Below are 25,297 nucleotides of genomic sequence, written 5' to 3'. Positions count from 1 at the left end.
CATGCGCAGGATGTTGAAACACGACGAGGAGACGGCGTTAACTTGTCTGGTCATGGAGAGGGAGGAGTCCAGGATGAAGCCCAGGTTGCGTGCGTGGTCTGTTGGTTGGGGTGCGCTGCCCAGGGCGGGGGGCCACCAGGAGTCGTCCCAGGCGGAGGGTGAGGATCCCAGGATGAGGACTTCCGTCTTGTCCGAGTTCAGTTTCAGGCGGCTGTTCTTCATCCATTCGGCCACCTCTTTCATCCCTTCGTGTAGGTTGTCTCTGGCGGTGGCGGGGTCGTTGGTGAGGGAGAGGATCAACTGGGTGTCGTCGGCGTAGGAGATGATGTTGAGGTTGTGCTGGCGTGCGATGTCTGCGAGGGGGCCCATGTAGACGTTGAAGAGGGTTGGACTGAGCGAGGAGCCCTGAGGGACGCCGCAGATGACTTCGGTGGCTTCCGATCTGAACTGAGGGAGGCGGACTCTCTGTGTCCTTCCGGCGAGGAAGGAGGTGATCCACTCCAGTGCCTTCTCCTGGACTCCGACGTTGCTGAGGCGCTGTACTAGGGTACGGTGGCAGACAGTGTCGAAGGCCGCGGAGAGGTCTAGGAGGATGAGGGCCGCTGTTTCTCCGTTGTCGAGCAGGGCACGGATGTCATCGGTGGCTGCGATCAGGGCGGTCTCGGTGCTGTGGTTTGCCCGGAAGCCAGACTGCGAGGGGTCGAGGGATCCGTTCGTCTCGAGGAAGGCGGCCAGCTGCTTGTTGACGGTCTTTTCGATGACTTTAGCCGGAAACGGGAGCAGCGAGATGGGGCGGTAGTTCTGGAGGTCGGCTGATGGCTTCTTGAGTAGGGCGCTGAGTTCGGCGTGCTTCCAGCTCTCCGGGAAGGTAGCGGTGTTGAAGGAGGTGTTGATGATGTCCCGCAGGTGGGGTGCGATAACAGCGTCGGCCTTGTTGAAGACGTGGTGAGGGCAGGGGTCGGTCGGAGATCCGGAGTGGATGGAGTTCATCGTGCGGATGGTGTCTTCGGTGTTGATCGGAGTCCAGGCGCGGAGGGTGGTGGTGGGGGGCGGGGGTTCGGTCGTGGCGTGCGTCGGTTGAGTGCTGAAGCTGTTGTGTATGTCCGCGATCTTGTTGTGGAAGTAGGAGGGGAGGGAGTTGCAGGTCTTGCGAAGGGGTGATGTCGTTGTTTCCGGCGTTGGGGTTGGAGAGCTCTTTGACGATGTTGAAGAGTTCCTTGCTGTTGTGTGCGTTGTTGTCCAGTCGTTCCTTGAATGCGGTTTTCTTGGTGGCGCGGATGAGTTGGTAGTGCTTTCGGGTGGCGAGCTTGAGGGCCGCCATGTTGTCCGGAGTTGGGTCTCTGCGCCAGGTTCTCTCGAGGGCTCGGCAGTTCTTCTTGGAGTTCTTGAGTTCGTCGGTGAACCATGGGGCTTTCTTGCTGCCGGGTCTGCTAGGCGGGGTCCTCAGGGGGGCGAGGTCGTCTGCACAGTCGCTGATCCACTTGGTGAGGTTCGTGGCCGCCTGGCTTGGGTTCGGTGTGCTGGTGGGGGGGTTCATGCTCAGGGAGGTCGCGAGTTGGTCGGCTGTGATCTTGTTCCAGCTTCTGCGTGCAACCTGTTGCTGGTGGTGGTGGATCGTGGTCCTTCTGAAGCTGAAGTGGACGCAGCTGTGGTCTGTCCAGTGGAGTCCGGTGGCGTGGCTGAAGGCGATGTCCTTGCTGGATGAGAAGACGGGGTCGAGTGTGTGTCCGGCGTAGTGGGTGGGGGTGGTCACCAGCTGCTTGAGTCCCAGGTTTGCGAGGTTGTCCAGCAGGGAGGTGGTGTTGCGGTCGTTGTTGTTCTCCAGGTGGAAGTTGAGGTCCCCGAGGAGGATGTAGTCAGCGGAGGGAAGGGCGTGCGGGGTGATGAAGTCGGCGATGTCCTCGCTGAATTGTGTGCGTGGTCCCGGGGGTCTGTAGATGAGGGTGCCTCTGAGGGTGGTCTTGGGGTTGATGTGGACCTGGAAGTGAAGGTGCTCGGCGGGTGCGAGGGTGTCGTCGGTGTTGGTCGTGATGCGGATGGTGTTCCTGTGGATGATGGCGATGCCTCCTCCTGTGTTGTTGATGCGGTCCCTTCGGATGATCTTGTAGCCGTCTGGGATGGCGATGGCGGTGTCGGGCGCTGAAGAGGCGTTCATCCAGGTTTCCGTGAAGAAGGCGACGTCTGGGGCTGTGGAGTCGAGCAGGTTCCAAATCTCGATGGCGTGTCTGTGGACGGAGCGGGTGTTGAGCAAGATGCATTTCAGGTGGCTGTGGCTGTTGCTCGTCTTGGTCTTGGTCGGTGCTGGTGTAGTGGAGGTCTGGATGCAGGTGAACTTGCAGGAGTTGCAGCAGAAGGGTCCGTGGGTGTGTCTCGGGGTGGCTTGGTAGCATCCCGGTGTTCTTCCGGCGTTGAGTGCGTAGAGTTCGGTGGCGTCGTAGGTCCGGCGGGTGGGCTGGGGTCTGCGGGGGCCAGGGGTCCTAGCGCTGGGCGCGGTCCAGGCGCGGACGGGCGCAGACGGGCTTACCTTTGGCGCACCTTCGGCGCTCATTCGGTGCTCCCGCTGCGCGCGTCCGCTGCGCGGGCGCTGAGGGGGCGTCATAAGAAGGAGCCGTGAGGGAGGGTCGGCCGGGAGGCGGGAGGACCAATGGGAGAGGAGGGGAGGCGGAGCTCCGGGTCAGCGGCGGCGGGAAGCACGGAGGTGACCGGGGCAGCGGGGCCGGTGAGGAGCGGGGGCAGAGGCGGCAATCTGCGGGCAGAAGGCGAGCCCGAGGAAGATGCGGAGGGCAGCGGCGTGGGGGAGGTGAGCGGAGGTCTCGGCAATCAAGGGAGCGGCCAGGCAGCAGCTGAGTCAGCAGGCAGGCAGGCGAGCGAGCGGCAGAGCAGCGTGGAGGGAGCGACCGCCTGCGAGGGCACAGGGGTCGCATGTCAGGGACCTGCGGTGCATTCTGGGATACTGGGAGAAGTTCTGGAAAGTTCTCTTAAAGGCACAGTATCCTATTTAAGCCACATAATGGCAGCCTATGGGGCTTGTCTGTCCATTCCTGCCTCTCTATCATTCCAGAGGGTTTTTGCTGTTAAAGCAAGGGAAATCTGGACAGGCTTTGCTGTTTGTGGATTTTTTGGTGGAATTTCTAGTTGAAGTACTGGACAGTGTAGCCTGTGGATATAGGCTGCATTATTTGTCTTTAAATTCTCACTTAAGTGTCTTTGCAGTTCTGCAATTTTCTGACAACTTAAGAGATTATTTTTGATTGCCGGGGTCCTCGCACATGGGCGGGACTATTCACTAGATTATGAGTATACACAGAGATCCCCTACTACAGAACCCAGCTCAACCGTGCCTGGAAAAAAATGCCTGCTCATCCTGAAATCTTCCCCACAGGCCCCCAACCCCGAGTTAGACTTAATGGCGCCATGATTACAGCTGACCATGGAGGGGCTTTTAGCAGTGCTGGCATGCCTGGAAGAGCAATGTGTGAGTGTCAGTGAGGGTACCGGGCCCGAGCAAAGGCTCAGCTGAGGGCTTGCCTGCATTGCTTGGACCCCTGGCTAACTGCTGTCGTGAGGGCTTAATGTGCGGCACAGCATACCGCACCCCCAGATGTATTGGTGATTGTAGACCAGTTTTCAGGGCCTCACCGGCCGGGTCTATACGGTCAGAGCCAGCTTGCTGACTGCCTGATGACATGGGAAACGCGCAGGGCTGCGCAGTCCAGAGGCAGGAGGATGGAACGCGGTGGTCACCGGCTGCTACCCCGAGTGGCACCCGGGAGTGAAATCGTTGTGAACCGGATGTTCAAAATATCAGGAGGCACGACCTTTGATCATTACTTCAGTCCCTGGTCGACCGGAATGATCACCTTATGAAAAACACCTGGGCACCCTTCCACATAATTGAACTGTGGATTCTCACCTCGCACAGCTAAAGAGTGCAGGATTGTGCAACCTACAATGCCCCTTGCTCTTAATATTTGCTCCAATACGGGGAGATCCCAGCACCAGAAAGTTGACATGCGAGCTGATGATCCACAATAGGGGATCGCCTTCCTCACCAACAGGCAAGGTGGATACTATATCAGCAGCCATAAGTTCCACAACGGATGCCCTTGACATCATAATAGACTCACTGGTGGTAGACATGGGCCTTTTGCGAAATGATCACCCGCAAGATGGCTGACCATCTCCAGGTGGTGGAGGCAGACATGGAAACCGTGGAGCCTGTGTCCCGAGCCCAGGCAGGTGACTTAGAATCCCTAATGAGGAAAGTCAAAATACTGGAGACAAGCACTTAGGACCAGGAGGGTCGAGCCCAATGAAACAATATCAGGGTGATATTTTTGCTGGAACTTGTTGAGGTGTCCTCTACGCCTTCTGGAGGACTGGTTGTAGGAGGTGGTCGGTCCTTAGGGCCTCTCGAAACACTATGGCTCGGAGTGGGCGCATATGATGCCACCAAAAGCCTCCTGAGCCTAGGACCCCACTTAGGCCTGTAATAGCTCAACTGCTACACTTTCAAGACCGGGATTACATACTCCGAATGGCACACTCTTAGGGCCTCTTCACAGTAAACAATGCACCGGTCTCCATCTTCCCACATTGTTACAACGACATTACAGTGTCAGCAGGTCTCCTTTTTGATGGTGAAAAAGAGACTGCATGAGCTTGGGATTAGCTACACCTTGTTATTTCCTGCCAAGCTTGAGATTCAACTAGATAGATTCTTCACCACAACAGAGGAGGTATGGCAATGGCTGGATACCTATGACCCGGGGAGCTGTACACTCCTTTGCCCCTCGATGAAAGTACAGTGTAGACACCGGGATTCCTGTCGCCTGAAATGGGGTGTAGTGTGGCCCATTCAGCAGGAGGTGCAGGGGGAGAGGAGAGGAGCAGTGGTGGCAATGTTGACTTATGCAGGGATATCCCAGCTCGGGCAACGATGCCCAGTACCGTATGAGCGTCACTTCAGCTTCTGATGGCAGTGTCCTAATGTCCATAGTTACGCCACACACAGCAGACAATCTTATTTGACTCCTCAGGGCGTGCCTGGTCCGCACTCCCATTCTGTTGTGCGGTTTCCCATTCGCTCATGGTACTGTTGCACCAGGTAGTCCTGTTAAGCCCAGGGCTAGGGCTTTATTGCACGTCGTAGGTATGTCTATCCCTTTCCCTCTATGGTGCCTCGCAAGAGTGGTAGAAGCTGACTTCTGCAGGAGCACAGAGTTATATCATGAATTGATCAGTTTGGACAAGGTGCTATGGTGCTCGCGTGGGCACAGTTGGGGTTTGCTTGTATAATCTTTGATTTTCATTTTTTCATTACTGTTGCCACCTGCTGCAATGTTGGATGTATGGGCGTTGCTGGATCTGAGACTGCAGTTTTGGGCATGGTTGGGACACAAAAGGGACGTAACAAAGGATATTGGCTATGCCACACTACCATTAAAATCCTCACATGGAACGTCCGAGGTCTGAACTCCCCTAGCAAAAGATATAGAAGCCAGTTCTACATCTGAATACGTAAGGTTCAGATCGTCCTGCTGCAGGAAACACACCTTACTCAGGCAGAAGGAATAGCCTTTTAAAAAAAGGTGGTGGGCAGAGTTTGCTCTACAACCTACTCTGCAGTTGCCTGAGGGGTACTCATACTGGTTCTACCTGGAGTACCATTTTTACCACAATTCAAGGTGATAGATGTAGGAGGCTGGCTCAGTATATAGTGTCCATCTATGGTGAGGCACTGTGAACTGAGTCCAGGCAACACTCAGTGATAGTTTTTAGGTCCCGAAAAACCAAAGCTCTCAAGGGATAGTTGTAGAGAGCACCCAAGGCTTATTCAGGAGGGGCCTAAAGGAAGTGCATGTACCACTATAGTCAGTCAGCAGGCTATTAACACAAGAAATAACAAAACCAGGAGAGTATAAAAATACTTTGCATTTATTAGTACAGACTAGACACTAACTTGGTATATCTCCTACCTAGAGATATCAACTATACACAGAAAATTATTTAGGAAGAGGTAAGTAGTATAGAAAAACACATAGGGCCCAACCGGGGGACCAAACCATATACTAAAATAGTGGAATGTGAGGTAAGTACCAAAACCGGACTAGTACCAAGGATAGAGGACCCCAGGGTGAACACAGAACCACCCAAGGTGAGTAGCCAGGGACCCCAAAGCGTCCAGGGTGGTTCCACCATGTCAAACATCCATAGGATAACAGAGGGTAAGTCACAGTTGGAATTTTACAGTTCTGTGACACTTTCAAAAGGACCCTGAAGGAACTTCTTGGAACAAGGAATGTAGGAGAGTCACCCACCCATGGATACCCCAGGAACCAGGATACCCACACTAGGGAGCCCAGGGGTGAAGTGGAGTCAGAAACGCCCGTATGGAGGTTCGAGGAAGATCAGCAGCTACAACGTCTTGTGGCCCAGACTGGTGGAACCAGGACGTGGAATTCAGATGAGACTAACCTGAAAGCAGCAGAGCCCAAATCACCTGGAGGTGATCAGGAGGCACCAGAGCACTATACCAGCCAAGGTTGGAGGTTCTTGCTAGAGCACGATGAGGATGATGCAGCAGCTGTGGAGCCCAGGCAATGATGCAGGAGCACAGGAGCTGTCCACTAACTGTCCCACGCCGGTCGACGAGTGCAGGAAGGTCAGTGGCCGGCAGGACCACCAACAAGCCTTGGCAAACACAAAATGGTTTGCGTGAGAAGATGCTGTGTTGCAGACCAGCAAAGTCTATGAGACAAATCCAGCAAGGGTGAGTCAGGACTAACCCTCAGCTCGAAGGAGATCCAGCAGGAATCGATGAAGCTCCTTTGAGGACCCTCTGGCAGCAGGCACTAGGAGTCACAGGGACGTCTCAACAGCACACAAGAGAGAAGGCCCACCATGCAGAGGATGCATGCAGGACGCCGTTCTTGGAGCTGTGCAGAGCTGGAGGGTGGTTCACGTAGGCTGAAGAGGGGTTAAAGTCACCCCAGTTGCAGGGAAGACTGATCAGGCCTCTAGGGAACCAACAAACGATCACCTGTGTTGCAGAGCTGGGTGATGTCAAAGGAGAACAGGATCAGCAAACCGGTCATCGTCGCAGAGGTGCCTGTGGATGCAGGGAAGTGACTACTTCACTCCTAGGGAGAGTAAATCTGGCTGGGATGAAGGCTGAGTCCTTGGTGACTTGGAGGATGCATGGCCATGGAGTTTCAGAACTTGGAAAAGCACAGGGAACAAGATGAGCAGGAATCTTCTGACATGAGCAGCCTTGTCGTAGGTCCTGGCTTGGAGAACAGCAGAGTTCTAGTGTCCACCAGCAGGAGAGTATTGGGACAGTCTTCAGACGACAGGCAGTCGGATCTAGAAGTTGTTGTTGGGACGAATCTAAGGATCCACCCTCAGGGTTAGCCCTTAAGTAACCCTAGAAAGGGGAAGGACCTCTTCTGTGGTGACCCACCTATCAGAGGGAGTCAGTGACGCTACTGAGCCATCTGATGCTCCCAGGGGCTAAGATTCAACATGGCAGAATCAAGTGGTCACCTGGAGGATCTTTAGGCACCTATCTAGGAGGAGGGTGGACACTCCCCTTTCTTTTGTACGGTTTTGTGTCATATGTCAGAGTAGGAGCCAAGAGCACCTGAACAAAACTGGCTTATGCATGGAGGGAACCAATTGTGCCCTTCAATGCAGTCTGGTGGCGCTCTGAAGGACCTCCACCCTACCTAATTCAAAGGAAATTCCTTGTTCAGCTTCCCCTACCCGAGTGACAATCATCAGCAGGGGGGCAGAATACTGTCTAAGGTTGGCGAGCGGCATGTGCTGGTAGGCAGACCCTGTAAGGCTACACAGGTAGGTATTTGGGGACGGGGTCCTCTAAGGAGCCCCCAGTACATGGTATCATGCAACTAACACTGACATTGGTGTAGTTGCATGATTCCAACATATTTTATATCAAACATGGCCAGATTCGGGCACCAATTATGTAGCTGGACATCTCTACTTACCAGTGTCCACTGCATACTTTGCAAGCACCATTTCACGCAGACTGCAATGGAAGCTCTGCAAACAGTTTGCGTGGGCTACTATGGGTGGCATAGTACATGCTGCAGCCCATAGAAGACCCCTGGTATACCAATGCCCTGGGTACCTCAGTGCCATATACTAGGGACTTATAATTGTACCCCAGTGTGCCAATTGTGGGGTGTACAAAGTACTTATCAGAGAATTTAGAGGAGAGAGAGCACTGCCACTGGGGCGGTTAGCAGGATCCCTTTGAACTACAGTAAAAACACACTGACACCAGGGGGTATCTATGCCAGAAAGATCCTACTTTCCTACAATAGACACAGAAGGATGATTCATAATATTAGCTGGCAAACTAGAGGGGACAGATGTGGAGATAGTGAACCTTTGAGCTCCCAATTCTGATCAACCTGCTTTCTTGAAATCACTGTCCCCTCACCTCCCAGTGCTTTTTGGTTACTCATTGAAAGTTTGCAGCGACTTCAGTTGTACAGCTGATACAGACCTCCACAGGTCACACCCTCCCCTACCTTCCTCCCCAATCCATGCAACGCCCAAGGCATTTCAGTTATGGCAACGAGAGTGGGGTCTCAAAGATGTGTCGAGGGCCACCACCCCCTGTATAGGGAATATTCCTATCATTCGGGCATGCATGATCTGTTCATGCGACTAGACACACCGCTTTGTTGCAACACACTTAGTCTCAAGTGGATTCACACTGAATACCTGGCTAAAACACACAGATCACAACCCATTTCTTCTGATGCTTAGCTGGGAATAACCTTGAACTCTGATTAGAAAATTAAATACAACACCTTAGCAGACCCGGCGTTCTGGGACTTCCTGGCAACAGTAGTGAAGAATTATTTCTCTGACAATGAGGGGACTACAGATTCAGAACTGAATGAATAGGAGGCATTAAAGGTAGAGGTAAGGGGCACTGCATTGCTACAGTGGTGGGAGTAAACACGCATCTAACCAGAGATTGCCCAGAAAGAACAGCTACTCAACGCATTAGACAAAAGGAGTCCCCACAACCCTGCGATGCGGCAGCAACTCACTGATGCTAAGGAGAAACTATTGGAGATGTTAGACAGGCTGAGGTGTTATGATTACAGTTTATATCCTAACAAAGCACATAGCGAGTGGGACACGACTGGTCACTTGCAAGCCTGACTTGCCAACCCCTCGCAAACCCAAAAACAAATACTAGCCATCTCCATGGCTTTTGGTGGGAGGATGTGCACTTAAGGCGACATGAACTCAGAATTTTGGACTACTACCTTGGCTTCTACTAAGCATATCTATAGTGATACTGACCCACACAATGCCTGGACATTTCAAGTGTGCAGTAAAGTGTTGGCGGTTCTGAGGGGGATGTCCAAATTCAGGAGGTGCGGGGAGCCATTCAGTCCCTGGCACGAGGCAAGGTCTGAGGGATGGATGGGCTTCCTGTCGAGTTCTACTTGACTTTTAGCAATATCCCAGCCCCTAAGCTCTCTGAGCTTGAATAACCCTGCAAGAAACAAAGGCACACTACCCCATAAGATGCGAGAGGCCTTGTTGGTGCCTCTCCTGGAACTGGGGCAAGAGGAAGGACATGTATCATCTTATAGACCCCTTTCCATTTTAAATGTGGATTATAAAATTCTTACTAAAATCCTGGTCACCACACTTTTACCCCATCTGCAGGAATTTGTGCATCCGGACCAGTCTGGATTTGTCCCAAATCACAGCACTATCGCCAATAACAGACAATTAGTCCATGTCTTGCATTCCCCACCAAAGATTTGTCCTAAAGCGATGGTGATGGCGTTGGATATGGAGAAAGTGTTTGAATCTCTTAGATGGGACTACCTGTACCTGGTAATAATGGCTATAACTCACCTGAACTAAAACTTCTTTACACAAACCCAGAAGCCCACGTAAAGATCTGAGGTTTCCTCTCAGCACCCACTACCTCGAGTGTTGTTAGTTATGGCGGTTGAACCCATGGCACTTACGCTTCAGCAAGGCTAGGCATACCAGTGTGTACCATAGATGCCTCCACGTTGTACATTTCCCTGTACGCGGCTGACATACTACTCTATATTTGTGGGGAGCACACAGATGTGGAGGGCGTGATTGCAGCCCCAAAGAATATAGCGGGGCCTTATTTATTTATTTATAAAGCAGGCCTGGCCATGAATTGGGACAAATCCCAAGGGCACCATGTCCATGCAACAGTAACTGATACAAGGCTCATGAACATAGGGTGCAACTATGCTAGGAACCACATACTTTCCATTGCTTGGGAGTGGGGCTCTAACGTACTACCCCACAATTAAACAAGGGTAACATACGGGCGACGTAGGCCTCCCTGTGCCCCACAATATCGTTTGGCATACACTCCCTCTGCTCTGTTGGTTATGGGTCAGGCAGCCCTAATAAAAATGCTAATCTTGTCGCGACTGCTGCACTCCACGCTCCCTATACGAATACCCTACGTCATATTTCAGGAAATAGATATTCTAGTTTCGACTTTACTATAAGATACAAGCCACCGTAGGCTCTCCCTGGCCAAACACCAACTGCCCGCAACTAAAGGCAGTCTGTCTATCCTAGATTTTGAGCTATATTATTGGGCCGCACAACTGACCTGTGCGACCAAGTGGAGAAATGCACGCTGGGCAAGCAACAGGTATCACGCAGGAGTGTTCCCACCCGAGCTGAGTGATTTCATTTAATGCTTCGCCCTCTTCAGAAGACATGATCTACTTCCACTCACTTACTAGTGGACTCCCTTGCAAATTCCTGGTCCAGAGCACTAAATAGAATGCAGATGGGGCAGCCTTAAGCTCATGGTATTCTTTTGGCAGCCTAGACTATCCTTCACCCAGGGGGCAACTGCAGGGGATTGAGGGACAGGGCGAAGGGTGGACTTGAAACAATAGGCGCCTTATTTGTAAATGGCACTTGAAGACACTGCAAGATATTATCGCTTCTACTCGGATCCTCATCACCATTTCCTTCTGCATGGGGCTGCAAGAGCCGCGGTTCAAGCACCCTGGTGTGCACGGGGCATAGAACCATTGACTCAAAATGCACTTCAAATCATTTGTACTACAACAGGAAGGCCAAAGCCATCACCCAACTTTATAGTGCACTCCTACGGCAAGAAACTGGGGATTTGGAGAACCTTTGTGATTGCTGGGCTACTGACATGGGAATCCCATTCTCCGAGAAAAATTTGACATCTATTTTATAATATGTACCTTAAAGAATGCAGAATTAAACTCATACAATCAATCAGGAGTTTGTATAGCGCGCTTACTCACCCGTGAGGGTTTCAAGGCACTGAATATACATTTCTTTCACAGATCATGCATCACACCAAAGTGCATAAACCAAACGTTCCCTACTGCGCAAGCAGAAGTTACTAGCTGCATGGAGGAGGGGGCAGACGTTTATCACATGGTCTTGGCTTGCCCCTCCCTATCCCAGTACTGACAAAAAGTTGTCAGATACATTACAATCGCCACAGACCGACACATTCTAAAAAAGCCTCTGTATTGTCCACTGGGACTCTTCCCTCGGCCTAGAACAAGACCTATCTCAACTCTATTTATTGGACTAGTACTGGTACTGGCCTGCCGCCAGATAGAAATTTCATGGAAAGACCCTCAGGGCCCTAATGTCAAGCATTGACGCAACTATTTATTAAAATATTCTGATTGTGAGGAAGCAGCCCTAGTGCGTGAGGAGCGTAGCGGCCTTCGAGCACTGGACCATGTACAGGCCTGGGGCACCATAGTGCAGGATACCCTTCACCTGGACGATTTTAGCAGGATTATCCCCCCCTCACCCCCAAGACAGTTAGGATGATAGCGTGAACTGAGCAGACTACCCTTCGCATAATATGGTCCCCCAGTACTGGCTCCCGTTATGCTAACTTTAGATTACTACTACAGCAGCATCCCCATGCTCACATGATAAGTTCTATAACTAAGCATAGAGAGCTACATGGGCTCCAGAAGAAGGTATTTGGTTGCAGTTCAACAGTTGCTCAATAGCTAAGATATGTATTGTTTGATCGACCTGATTGGGTTTGTTTGGCCCTGTTATCAGTGCCCAGGACTGGTTTTTCCTCTTGCAGTTCATACCTCATTTTGAATTAGCATTACTGATATCGACTGAATTTTATCCTCCACACAAACAATTGTACCGTTCTTCTTGCCAGGTATTTCCACAGTTGAACTTTGTACATGTGAAACATGGACAATCGTACTGATGATGAGTTGAACCGTTTAGTGAACTTGAAAAAACAAAAAAAGTGTTAAAAGAACAGTTAAAAAAAATCTTCGACCCTTCAAGCAAAGATAATCACCACCTACAGAACTGTTCATAGAGTTAGAAGCCAACCCATACAACTATACAATAGCTCAATCGGAGATGCCATCAAGAATTACTTGTCAAAACAGCGTTAAATCCCAGCAAGGCACAGTAAATATAATGGGATGGGACAAGTAAAGCAAAACTTTCAAAACAATGTGCCACTAGTGGCAAGTTAAACAGGAAAGGTGAATCAAGAAGGTACGTAAAAGCAGACAGAGCTTCTAGGTACTCCTTACACATAGCTACCACCGGACACTGCTGTTAAAAGGAGAATGCAGACCTTAAGATGTCAGACAGGAGAGATCTAAAAGTGTTGATGTCTCCTGACCCACACCACTGCACAAATATGTTCCACTAACTTGTGTAGGTAGATTTGGTGGCAGCTTTCTGGGCTGCCAGGATGACATATGCAATTTCGCCAGAAAGGCAAAACGGTTTTAGTTGCCACAGTTCAATCTCAACGGATGCAGCTGCAGTGTCTGGTGATTAGAGTGGAGGGAATGACCATCTTTCTGAGAGCAGGTCCTCTCTGTGCTAGAGAGGAAGAGGTGGCTGAAGGCTAGGAGCCAATAGATAAGCATACCAAATCCTCCTCAACTAGTCTGGAGCCATCAGAATTAGCTGCATCCGATCCTCCCACACTTTCCACGGTATACTGGATATAAGCGGGGTCGGTGGAAGCATATACATGAGGTCCGACACCAGTTGAACCAGAAGCCTCCCAGGGAACTAACCAGCGGGAAGCCTATTATTGGCACAACACCAAGGACTCCTATGGTTTATGTCCATGAAGGGAAACGCTGATCTTGAGGAGACTGCCTTCATCGCCTTTGGGTGTTGTTCCCACTTGTGCTCCTTCAGCATGAGGCGACAGAGGATCCATCCTCACATTGAGGAAGCCTGTTGTGTGATCCAATACTGGTAGCTTCCCTGTTGCACCACTTCCATAGGTGAATCGCCTCTTAGCATACGGTCTAAAACCCCCACCCCACCTCCTCTGTTGATATAATAAATGGTGCGGATCAGCCCTTTAGAATCTGAAGATTGACTCCTGAGATGGAAGAGAAGAAGGCCTTCAAAGCAAGACAGACCACCAATTAGTTCAGCACATTTATCTACAGGTGCTGCTCTGACACAGACTAGAGGACATGTGGCGCCCTGAAGCCCAGAGGAGCACCTCAGCCACCCAGCCACAAGGCATCTTTCAAAATGGTAGGCTGAAATTTAGAGGGCTGTAAGGGTTACCCAATAAGAGGTTAGAGGGCGTCATCCATCAGTGCAGATCTCAATGTATCCACTGGAAGATCTGCACCTGAAATGAGAGGCTCCTGTGAAGTTGCAGCCACTGCCTTCTCAGACGCCACTTAAGGGTACCCATCTGGCTTGAGGCACCAACAGGATGCAAGAGGCTAGAAAAATTCTGCACATCAGTATAGAGGAAATGTAAGTAGTTGTAGCACAATAAACTCAAAGAAGAATGAGAGTTCATTATTCTGCGTATACAAAGATCAAAGTCTTCTCAAGGATCATATCTGGGTTCATTTGCCAAATCGTGTTTCATCTTAGCGGCAGTAATACTGCCTCATGACTTCTTCATGGCTTGAAGGGACATATTCTCAAATTATACAATAAAAATCGAATTAGTTATGTCACAATTAAATCAACTGACACTCAACAACTAAACCATCCTAAAAATACTACATGAATCAACAGTGTAAAGACAGAGTGTCTTTGGTTTTCTTGTAGAATTTGAGTATCACATCAATGGTCAACTGTTGGTTGAACACTAAGATGGAAGGTACAGGTCGTAAGTTAATTTTCCATGACTCACCATGTGATATAGCATCAAGATCATACATGTGATCTTAGTCAGATTGCTCGAGCATGTAATTGTTTTTACTATGTGCGGCACGGCAGACCATTACCATTACATATCGCAATTATTCATTTTAGACCGAAATGATTTATTTAAGAGCCCCAAACTTTGTCAAACTTTATAGGAAATCATTTGTTCATATATACATACGCCACCCTTTTTGCTGCCATACTTCAATCCATATTTTGGCATTATAAATTAAAGCATGGTATATCTTTACTATCCCACAGCCTCACAATGTCAACATCCCAACGAGGGAACCTAACGTTTCCTTTAAACCAAACGGAGGGGCACCTTGGAATTTTTCCCCCAGGTTCCGGAGTCTGTGGAATGCACACAAATCAGTTCATGGCTCCCTTTGGATATGCCTACCCTGCAGCTGTTGTTGAGATCTTTTAAGTCCTGTTTACCTCCCTCCCTCTAAACTTAGTCTTTTGGACGAGGTTTCCCTACTGTGATCCTTAACTTTCTCAATACTTCCTTAAGCAGAGGTTCGATACCTCCGACTTGGAAACATGCACTTGTCCTTTCCCTATTAAAAAAAGAAGGTCTTGATCCTCTCGGTTGGTCAAATTTTCGCCCTATATCTCTTTTCTAAAATTTTGGAAAGGCATATTAATGTTCAACGTTCCTCTTTTTTCACAACTTATAACTTGCTGCATCCTTCAGTCTGGTTTTAGACCAGGCCATAGTACTGAATCTGCCCTTCTCAGAGTCACTGAATATCTCAGGTAACAACTCGACTCCGGTGGTACGGCCGCCCTCATTCTGCTAGATTTGAGTGCGGCTGTCGACACGGTGTCACATTCTATTCTGACAGACTGTCTTGAAGCCTCTGGCACTAAGGGTTTGGCTTTGAGGTGGTTGATCTCCTTTTTAAAAGACCGCACCTAGCAGGTCTTTTTGAATGACATTAAATCAAATACTCTAGCTTTAACCTCTGGAGTGCCTCAGGGATCAATTTTGAAACCTTTGCTTTTTAACATTTATGTTCACCCCCTGGCTGACATTGTTGAGAAGTCGGGATTGACCATCTTTTCTTATGCTGACGATACACAGATTATATTTTCACTTTCTACCGCTCAGCATCAACAGCCCTCCCTGCTTCAGCTTGGCTTGAGTAATCTCTCCTCGTGGATGACCAGTTATGACCTGAAGTTAAACGGCACTAAAACAGAGGTGCTCATTCTGGGTAATAACCCAGAGCTTTGGGGAATTAAACATTGGCCTGAGACTCTGGGCCCTTTGCCTGCCTCTGTATCCAAAGTAAAAAACCTGCCTTTTATTATTGATAAAAATCTTTCCCCTCAAACCTCAGGTGTCTAGGGTCTTGGCGTCCTGCTTTGCTGTTCTTAAATGGATTAAAAAAATCCTCTGGCTAATTTAACCGGCAGCTCAGAGAACAGTTTTGCACACTCTGGTAATATCCTGGCTGGACTACGGCAATGTGCTGTATGTGGTTGCACATAAAGCCTCAGTCCACCAGTTGCAGGTTATTCAGTATGCAGCTGCGAGTCTTCTTTTCTGTCTGCATAGTTGTGTTTTTGCGTCACCTCTGCTCTATCAACTTCATTATTTTAAAGTCAATAAGCGCATCGAGTTTAAGGCTTATGTTACATGTATCGAGTCAAATGTGGCCTTGCTCCCTCTTATATTCAAAGACTGGCAACACCTTATGTGCCTGCTCGACAGTTGAGATACCCCAGTCTCTCACTGTTTTCAGTTCCAAGGTTTAGTCTTGTCCATATGAGGGGCTGTTCTTTTTCCTACCTGGGTCCTAAGCTTTGGAATGCTCTCCAAATCGATCTTAGGAACTGTCACTCTCTGTTAGCTTTCCGCAAGCACTAAAAGACTTTTCTTTTTAGCGTCCTGGCTGGACTCTTATTCCGGCCTGTTGCCTAGCGCTTGAGAGGTTCTGCCTCTGCCTGTCCAGCGCCGGGAGACCCTGCTGGATAGCTGTGCTCTTTATAAATCAATACATAAATAAATGACCCTCGGAGCCACCACTAACCCACCATCCCCCAGATATTTACCTAGAGAGGCCCTGGTCACCCAAATTCTGACAAGCATTATTCTGGTATGCGGAGCTATCATACTTTTTTTGATTTTATTTAAGCGTTTTACAAACATTTTCCAGTTTCATGCAACTTATGAAAAAGCTAAAGAGTAGGGAGAAAGGTATTCATTGTTGGTTGAGTCCTTCAAACAAAGATAATTGTTTATTTTACAAACTCTAACATCTGAGTACGGGTGTAATAAACTCTATGCGAGTGGGACACAACTGGTCACTTACAAGCCTGACTTGCCAACCCCTCGAAAACCCAAAACCAAATCCTAGCCATCTCCATGGCTTTTGGTGGGAGGATGTGCACTTAAGGCAACATAAACTCAGAATTTTGGACTACTACCTTGGCTTCTACTAAGCATATCTATAGTGATACTGACCCACACAATGCCTGGACATTTCAAGTGTGCAGTAAAGTGTTGGCGGTTCTGAGGGGGATGTCCAAATTCAGGAGGTGCGGGGAGCCATTCAGTCCCTGGCACGAGGCAAGGTCTGAGGGATGGATGGGCTTCCTGTCGAGTTCTACTTGACTCAGCCGCCATCGGCCACGAGGAAGCGAGGGACACGCCCCCCTGTAGCCACGCCCACTTTTGCCATATATAGCACGCTGACTCAAGAGCTCGCTGTATACCACTTCCCTCCTGAGGCACAGCCGGGAGAGGAAAAACGCTGCTAAATTGCCGATTTTGCACACTTGAAAACTGCTTTTAAATGCTTTTAAAAAACTTGTATTTTACCTGCTTTCCTCAGAGCGGAGCTAGCGCTCAGAGGGAGAGTCTCAGAGAGCCCTCCTCAGCCGCCATCGGCCACGAGGAAGCGAGGGACACACCCCCTAACCCTCCCTATAACTATGTGCATGCACAGGAAGCGCAGCGGACGAGCGCAGCGGGCGCGGCGAATGCGCGCCAAAGGAGCGCATAAGGCAAGCTCGTCTGCGCTCGTCCGCGCCGAGTCCGGGCTAAGGGCCAGTTCCCCTGCCCCCCGACCAACCAACCGCTTATGTTACAGTGTGGACCTCCTTCACAGCTTGAGGGCCTCTTCGGTCAATCATAGCTGTCAAAGATACTCTGCGGACACCCTACCCCAATTCTGTCCAGAGTGCCACAAGCTCCTTAAACCGACTACCACTCCCAAACCGCTCTACCATTTTCGGATGTTCTTGCTGAACTGCCGTTCCCTCCCTAAACATACAGCCGAAATAATGCTGTTAATAGAAGAACTCTCCCCCGACATTCTGTTTTTGACAGAAACCTGGCTCTCCCCGGAAGCCGACCCAGCCATAACAGCTACGCTTCCCGCAGGCTTTCAAATCCTGCGCCAGGACCGGCCAAAAGGGAGGGGAGGAGGCCTAGCTATAATACATAAAGAGCAGTTCAACTGTAGAGCGGTCGTCGAAACCATTCTAGACTGTGAAAGCCTCACTTTCAAGATTGAACTGTCCCCCAATCAGTGCCTTTCAGGCACCTTGATCTACCGACCTCCAGGGCCCCCGAGGCAGTTCCACGTCAGTTTACCCACTTGTGTCTCTGAACGCATTAACTCCTCACCCAACTTTATCCTGTTGGGCGATTTCAATTTTCACTTCGACTCGCCCTTTGACCTCACCGCATCGACTCTAACAGGCGACCTAGCAGCCTTGCTGCTCTCACAACTAGTCACCCTGCCCACACACGAAAAAGGCCATCTGCTCGACCCAGTTTTTAGTAACTGCCCCAACCTCCTAACTTGTCCTCCCATACCCCTCCCCTGGACGGACCATTTTCTGATCCCCATCAATTGGACCATTCCTAAACCCCCCGAACCTATCCCCACCACAAGACTTAAGAGAGCCTGGTCTCATCTTATGATTGATAATTGGACCAATGCACTTACAGAGACCCGACCCCTGATCACGGATAACCCTGAGTCGGCCAACCAGGCCTACGTCAATTGGATTTCCCAATCTCTAGACATTGCACTCCCGAAAAAGGTAATCACTCTTAAACGCCTCCACAAAACTGCCCCATGGTACACGGAGAATCTGAGAGACCAGAAACGGTGCTGTAGGAAGCTCGAAAGACGCTGGCGTACCGATTACTCATCGGTACATAAAACTCTGTACCGAGAAGCTATCAGCAACTACAAAAGCCAGATAAAGGAAGCCCAGGCCGCCTACTTCTCGGAGAAAATTGTCCTTGCAAAATCTAAACCGAAGGAGATTTTCAAAATCATTAAACAGCTAACCAAACCCCCCCCCCCTAGCCTACCAGTGGACAAACCCACCTCCCACTGCAACAAAGTTGCCGAATTTTTCCATCAGAAAATTAGTTCCATCTACTCGGCCTTCCCCCCGACTAACCCACCTCCGTCCACTACATTTACACACCCCGTTGAACCAGTGTACAATCCTCAACCACCCACGCTCTCCCTTTTTCCTCCACTGGAACTCGTCTTGTTGGAGTCTCTGGCACGCAAAGTCAAATCTGGTTCTCCTAATGACCCTGCCCCCCCAGAGATAATAATGGCGGCTGCACAAACTACCCTACCCACACTAAGGGACGTCCTAAACACCTCCATCTCCACGGGCATAGTTCCTACAGTTTGGAAGCAGGCCATGGTGAGGGCCTTGCTGAAAAAGCCCAGCCTAGACCCCATGGATATGAGCAACTACCGCCCAATATCCCTGCTCCCCTGGGCGAGCAAGGTTCTGGAGAAATACATAAATCTCCAGCTCACCAACTTTTTGGAATCCCATCTTCTCCTGGATCCCATCCAAACCGGATTTAGACCTAAACATGGAACCGAGACCGCCCTCCTCATGGTCACCGAGGAGGCCAGGAAAATCTTAGATCAGGGAGGATCAGTGGCAGTGATTCTCCTTGACCTTAGTGCGGCCTTCGATACGGTCAGCCATGTCACCCTGCTGGACCGTTTGGCCCAGGTCGGGATTAAGGGTAAAGCGTGGACCTGGTTCCGGTCTTTCCTGGAAGACAGATCTTTCCAGGTGTTTGATGGTGACTCAGTCTCCACCAGCATCTCTCTGAACTGCGGCGTCCCCCAAGGATCCTCCCTGAGCCCGGCACTTTTTAACCTGTACATGAGACCACTAGCTGATGTCGTTCGTCCGTTTGGGATCAAGATAATTTCCTACGCGGACGACACGCAGCTGGTGGTCTCCCTGACACAGGAATCCAATCTTCCTGTGCAGAGCGGACTCAGAGAGTGCCTAGAGGAGGTAAAATCCTGGATGTCCCAATCATCCTTAAAATTAAACGGAGATAAAACCGAGCTCATGGTCCTCGGCAACTCGGTCCCCAGCCTCCCGCCCACCCTTTGGCCACTCAGCTTGGGCCCCCTACCTACCCCCAAAAATAGCATAAAAAGCCTGGGAATATGGATGGACAAATCTCTCTCCTTTGACGTACAAGCCACCAAACTTTCGGCTACCTGCTTCGGCATCATGAAGATGCTTAGGAAAATTCTCCCCCTCCTTCCCTTGGAAGCCAAGCAAGCAGCGGTACAAGGCCTGATTCAATCTCGTCTCGATTTTAATAACGTCCTTTATCTCGGAGCCCCGGAATCTACCTTGAGGAGGCTACAGATTGTGCAGAACTGCGCCGCACGTCTGCTACTTGACATCCCTCGCAGACAGTCAGTTAGGTCTGGGCTGGTCTCTCTTCACTGGCTACCAGTACGCCAAAGGGTTTCTTTCAAAGCCATGTGCATAGCCCACCAGTCCTTCTGGAATTCTGGCCCCATGATCACACAGGACCTAATCCATCATTATAGACCCAATAAGAATCTAAGATCCAACCAATCCTTCTTGGCAGTCACTCCAAGAGTAAGGAGATCCAGATCTGGAGGTAGGTCTTTCGCCAACAACGCGGCGAGGGCCTGGAACTCCCTCCCATTGCACCTAAAATCCAACTCTAATCTCACGACTTTCCGCAAACAATTGAAAACTTTCCTATTCCATCCAGTCTAATTCCTCCTCCTTCTGTTGTTTATCTGGTTGGTCCTGGTATTTTCAGCGCTTGGACGCCCCGGGCAACAATTTGCGCTTTATAAATCAACATCCTATCCTATCCTATCCTACTTTTAGCAATATCCCAGCCCCTAAGCTCTCTGAGCTGGTTGTCACACAGCTGCATACAGGGATCGACCCTGAGATTAATAGTCTTTACAAAAGGCGATTTTAAGCCGTTTGTGTATGTGGTTTTTTATGAGATCCATACTGCATGAATCTGAAACCTGAGCAAATCGGCACATCACTAGAGTACACCAACACTACGTCCCAGACGAGGTCGTCCAAGGGGATTAGATCACCCACCCACCTGTTTTGTAGTAAGATCAGGCTGTGCAGAGATTTACTGTCGAGGGTTTTTATATCACTGATTCTGTCTTCTTACGGAGTGTAATGGTCAAATGGTGAGCAGTCCTGTACGTCACTCACAGAATTCAGTTATTAACGTATTTATTTATTTATTTATTTATGGGTTTATACCGCGCTAGAATAAACTCCCGAAGGAGTATCTCCGCGCCCAGAAACACCAGAAACACAGATAGGAGAACAGTCACCAATAGAGAGAGCTAGTTTTGAAACAAAAAGGTTTTCCGTTTTTTTCGGAAGCTCAGATGGTCGGGGCATTGCTTGAGAGTCAGGGGGAGCATGTTCCATAATCTGGGGCCGACCACTGACAGAGCTTTACCACCCTGTCTTGCTAACAGTAGGCACTCGAAGGAGGAGCTGGTTGCTGGACCTGAGAGAGCAAGCAGGATTATATGGTACAAATTTATCCGTCATGTATGAAGGTCCAATACTTTAAGACTCTTGTGGATTACACAGCAGATCTTAAATTTGACCCTTTGGCGAACGGATAGCCAATGAAGTTTGTCCAAAAGAGGTTTGGATGGAGATCTAGGAGGGGCATTCAGAACCAGTCTAGCAGCCGTATTTTGTATTACTTGAAGTTTGGCTAATACTCCATGGTTGGCTGATGCCAACAGTCCGTTGCAGTAGTCAAGACGACTAAGAATAAGGGCCTGCACGAAGGTTTTCCTGGTGTAATCAGGGAGTAGGGGGAACACTCTGCGGAGAAGACCTATGACATGAAAGCAAGACCCCATAATGTTGTTCCCATGCTGCTTTAGGGTTAGCTCCTGATCCAAGCGGCATATCTAAACTGTGTAAATCAAAATACGCCACTGCTCATCAAAGTTCAGATCTTCTCCGTCAGAGGCTGTAGGATTTCTCACTGTTTGCACCCCACACCTCTCCCAGACAGGATATTACATTAATATTCTAAACCTGGAACCCATTCATATGGAAGAGTTCCAGTTAGAGCTTGTAAGTCGACAATGGATTTTTCCTAGTCAGGAATCCCTCCGATCCAAGTAATCTCATGACCCTCTTCGTACAGCCTGGGTGCTTTCACACACGACTCTCATCCAACTTGCTAGGCAAACCCTTTTCACCAAGCACCTGGTGATTCCTTACTTCGTTCTGTGGGGGAAAAGCCCATTGCTTGATAAATGAAAGTTGTGCAACCCAGTAGTACCTAACACACATTAAGCGGAGAATACCTCCATGGTAATTGCTTATTAAGGGAAATTCTGAGGGAGGCACCCTCCCTTAACAGTGAGCAGAAAATATCATGAAACCTTCAAATAAAAGGTTCTGATATTCAAAAGTGGGTATTTTGGAGTACATAAACTAGTTTGGGAACAGTAACCATTACTTAAAAGGCTGGCCATTCTAGCAGCAACATTGCTAGGCCTCGCCGGAATCCTGCATCCTTCTTGTAGAATGCAAAAAGAACCTGCCGCAGATTTTCTTGAATACAATGTTCCCTAACCTACTAATTAAAGATGACAAAAAGCGTATTGAAAACACTTATAGGAGATTTAGATTTGTATAAAAGAGCGTGAATTAACATAAACAATGGTAGAAAACAAATAAAAAGTGTGTTCCTGCATAACCTGCATAATCTTTCGAACGCAGTGCATACCCAAGTGGAAAAGGTTTGCAGATTGTTTGTCCATATAAACCACAGACAATCCCCCAAAACCGCTTCCATTTTCCAAATCAGTATTCTTATTCCAGTCCATGTAAACTGATTTCCTAGAACCTATATAAAACACCTGCTGATGATCCATAGGTTGAATATAAAGTCACTCACAGATTCACAGCTGGGCCTTCGCATTATGTACAATATCAGTGGCAACGTTTACATATAGTAAGAAGGTACTTGATCGAAAATACAAATATTTAAAACAATTTCTTCAATTCATAATTACTTACGCCAGCATTTGTAGTTTGGGAGAACTTTCGTACCAGGACAAAGATGAAGTAGAACTGAGGGTTGTGCTGCTTGGTTGTTTTGTAATGGTGTTTAGTTTGCTCCTGGAAGAAGCGGCAGTGCTACAAGGAGACTCCCTATGTGCCGACGAAAAAGACAAACAACCTGGTGCACAGACACCAGGTATATTAAGTCCATCCTTCAAATGCTCACTACTTATCAGCTCAGACCTCAGAACTTTGTCTCCTGTAAGAGCATGTCTCAGCTCATAGTCAGCATCCGCAGTTCCATTTACAGCATGATCAGTTTCCTCATAAAAGCCATTTTCAATCATTTCTTGATCTTGTTCTTCCTCATCTTCGTCATCTGCAGTGTCTTCTTTAGAGATTGGTGAATTTACTTGCTTCCCACACATGTCCTTTTCTGGACTAATAAACTTTTTATTGTCAGGTGAGCTTAGGCCTGAAACACATGTGTTGCTTCTAGAGCCAAAATAGTTTTCAATGAACCCTTGCTTAACCACGTCTGTGCTACTGGCGGGTGAAAGGTTAGGAAGAGCAATGTAAGATTCACTTTCAACTTCATAAGGTCCTTCAATAATGACTAATTTGTCTTCAACGGCTTCGTGGCTTGCTTCACCACTAGTCTCTTCCACACAGACTTCTGCGTTGCTAGAAACAGAGCCAGAGATTATACAAGGTTCCCCAAGATGGATAACCTCTGAATTGAAGATGACGGAGTCCTCTGAAGCCTTTAGATACCGGTCAGTGTTTTGAGACTCTCTACTAACAATGCCAATTTTTGTCATTGGGGTGGGTATACTTTTCACCTCATTTGTTGTATCTTCATCAGAAGAAGCAAATTGAAAAAGACCTCTGATGCTGGAGAGAGTGGGATGAACTGGTAATGTGTCCTCAGCACGGCCAGAAAAAACTACACTCTGAGGTTGCAAAAGTAGAGCTTTTTTTTCATCAGATTTTGGCAAGTGAGCAGTTCCCAAGTCTACCACAGTCTTGCTGTCACTAAGCTGGCATTCAGGCACAATGGAAATCTTCGAATTTTCATCAGGGGACAGCTCATCATCATCTGAAGGAAGGGAATTTATGGATGTCAAGGAGGACTGTATTTCACTTAATGCACTGGTGCTCTCGGTACAATGGCTTTCTCTTGCATTTCTTACGCTACAGTCCGGTCTCAGCAAAAGCTGAGGAACAGATCTGTCATTGACGTGGGAACCCTGCTCCAGTATTGTGTCAGAAGCTGCATCCGGATTGGGGTGCAGTGCAAAAGAGCTAGGTTCACTTTCCACACCTGAGTCGGAGAACCTGGAGGAGGCACAGGTGATGCTGCCATCGGGAATTTTTATTGTGTCGCCAGTAACTACAATGTGAAACTCCTTCGAAAAAGAAGAATGGTTGTTTTTTAATCGAGGCACCCCATCCCCAGACCCTGATAATTTCAAATTTAATTCAGGATCAGCCTCCTTATCAAATACAGAAGCATCATGTTCAATTTTGCTATTGTCATTTTTTGCAGGTTGAACGTCCGACACCGTGAAATCTTCTCTGAAGACAAGATCTTGCGGCTGACCTACCTTTGAACCAAAGATGACAGTGACTTTCTCTCCACTGTAAGGGTTTTTGTTACTTGGCCTAACCTCGATGGTTCTTACACCCGATGGAGACGTAGTTTGTTGGCTATGACAGTCTTCAGGTTGGCCTCTGGGTGGCAGCATGCTACTTATATGTAAAAATCCAGGACCTGCCTGGGATGTGTAACCTGCACAAGTACTGGATGCATCCGGAACTGAGTTTATCCTGCTAGCATTCCAGGAACCAAATGGACTTAGCTGATTGCTGTCTTTTGTCACAGGCTGTTTATCAGTTTTGACTGCACTGGGGGGCCAGACTTTGTGCTCATTCTGGCTTTTTTGCACAGGACAGGAACTAGCATCCCCAGTACATTCTGCTAGAGAGGGATCCAGCCCTCCCTTCTCACTGACTGAAGGCCAGCCTTCAAGAGGTTGGGAATTATCTTCTAATGTTGTTGCACTTTTCAAACATTTATAACCTACCAAAACAACACTGTCTTTCGAGTTCTGTTTCACTAGTTTTTTTGAGTTCTCTGCTTTCATAGTTCTCAGAAGTTTAGCTTTAGCTTTGGATCTGTTTGCCTCATCGTTTTTCCCCTTTAGAGGCCATAAATGTTGTTTGTCAGACTCGGAAGACCAAACATTGGCCACACCTACAGATCTAATTTTGGTCTCCAGGTTAGAAAATCCAGTCGAAGAGTTTTCTTCAGTCTCGAGTTTTTCCGACCTACTGGAATCTGATCGCTGCAGATTCTGCACTCCAAACCAGGGAACGTCCACATCTTAACAAAACAAACACAATGGATAAATTAGTCAAGGACAAGTAGGGCTCAAAATGCCTTTAAAAAAAAAAAAAAGCATACTAGTTACATAATGAGAAACTTTTAGCAAATTATTAGAATACAACTGTTTTTTAAATTAGTTTATGGTGCTAGGATAAACTCCTCAAAATAAGCATATTTAAAGATGTTTTACAGAATCTGAGACACGAAAGATGCAATTGGGTGTATTGCTCTAAAAAGGAATACATATATTAAATGAATTAGACCGAATAACTCAATACTTATTTTCGGATTAAGGAATGC

At 48.5% G+C, this 25,297-nt stretch overlaps 1 protein-coding gene across 2 annotated transcripts in view; it reads right to left on the bottom strand.

Annotated features, from left to right (window-relative positions):
• Nucleotides 1-25,297, bottom strand: part of FAM135A (family with sequence similarity 135 member A) — a 938,545-nt gene that overhangs the window by 364,664 nt on the left and 548,584 nt on the right. For both annotated transcript variants that reach the window (XM_078648016.1, XM_078648017.1), the window contains one exon: nt 22,624-24,994. In XM_078648016.1, coding sequence (XP_078504142.1) covers nt 22,624-24,994 — 2,371 coding nt within the window. The remainder of the gene's footprint in view (nt 1-22,623; nt 24,995-25,297) is intronic.

The sequence above is a fragment of the Lissotriton helveticus genome, chromosome 6, assembly GCF_964261635.1.
Source record: "Lissotriton helveticus chromosome 6, aLisHel1.1, whole genome shotgun sequence".
Classification (NCBI taxonomy): Eukaryota; Metazoa; Chordata; class Amphibia; order Caudata; family Salamandridae; genus Lissotriton; species Lissotriton helveticus.
This window is presented reverse-complemented; position numbering and strand designations above follow the sequence as displayed.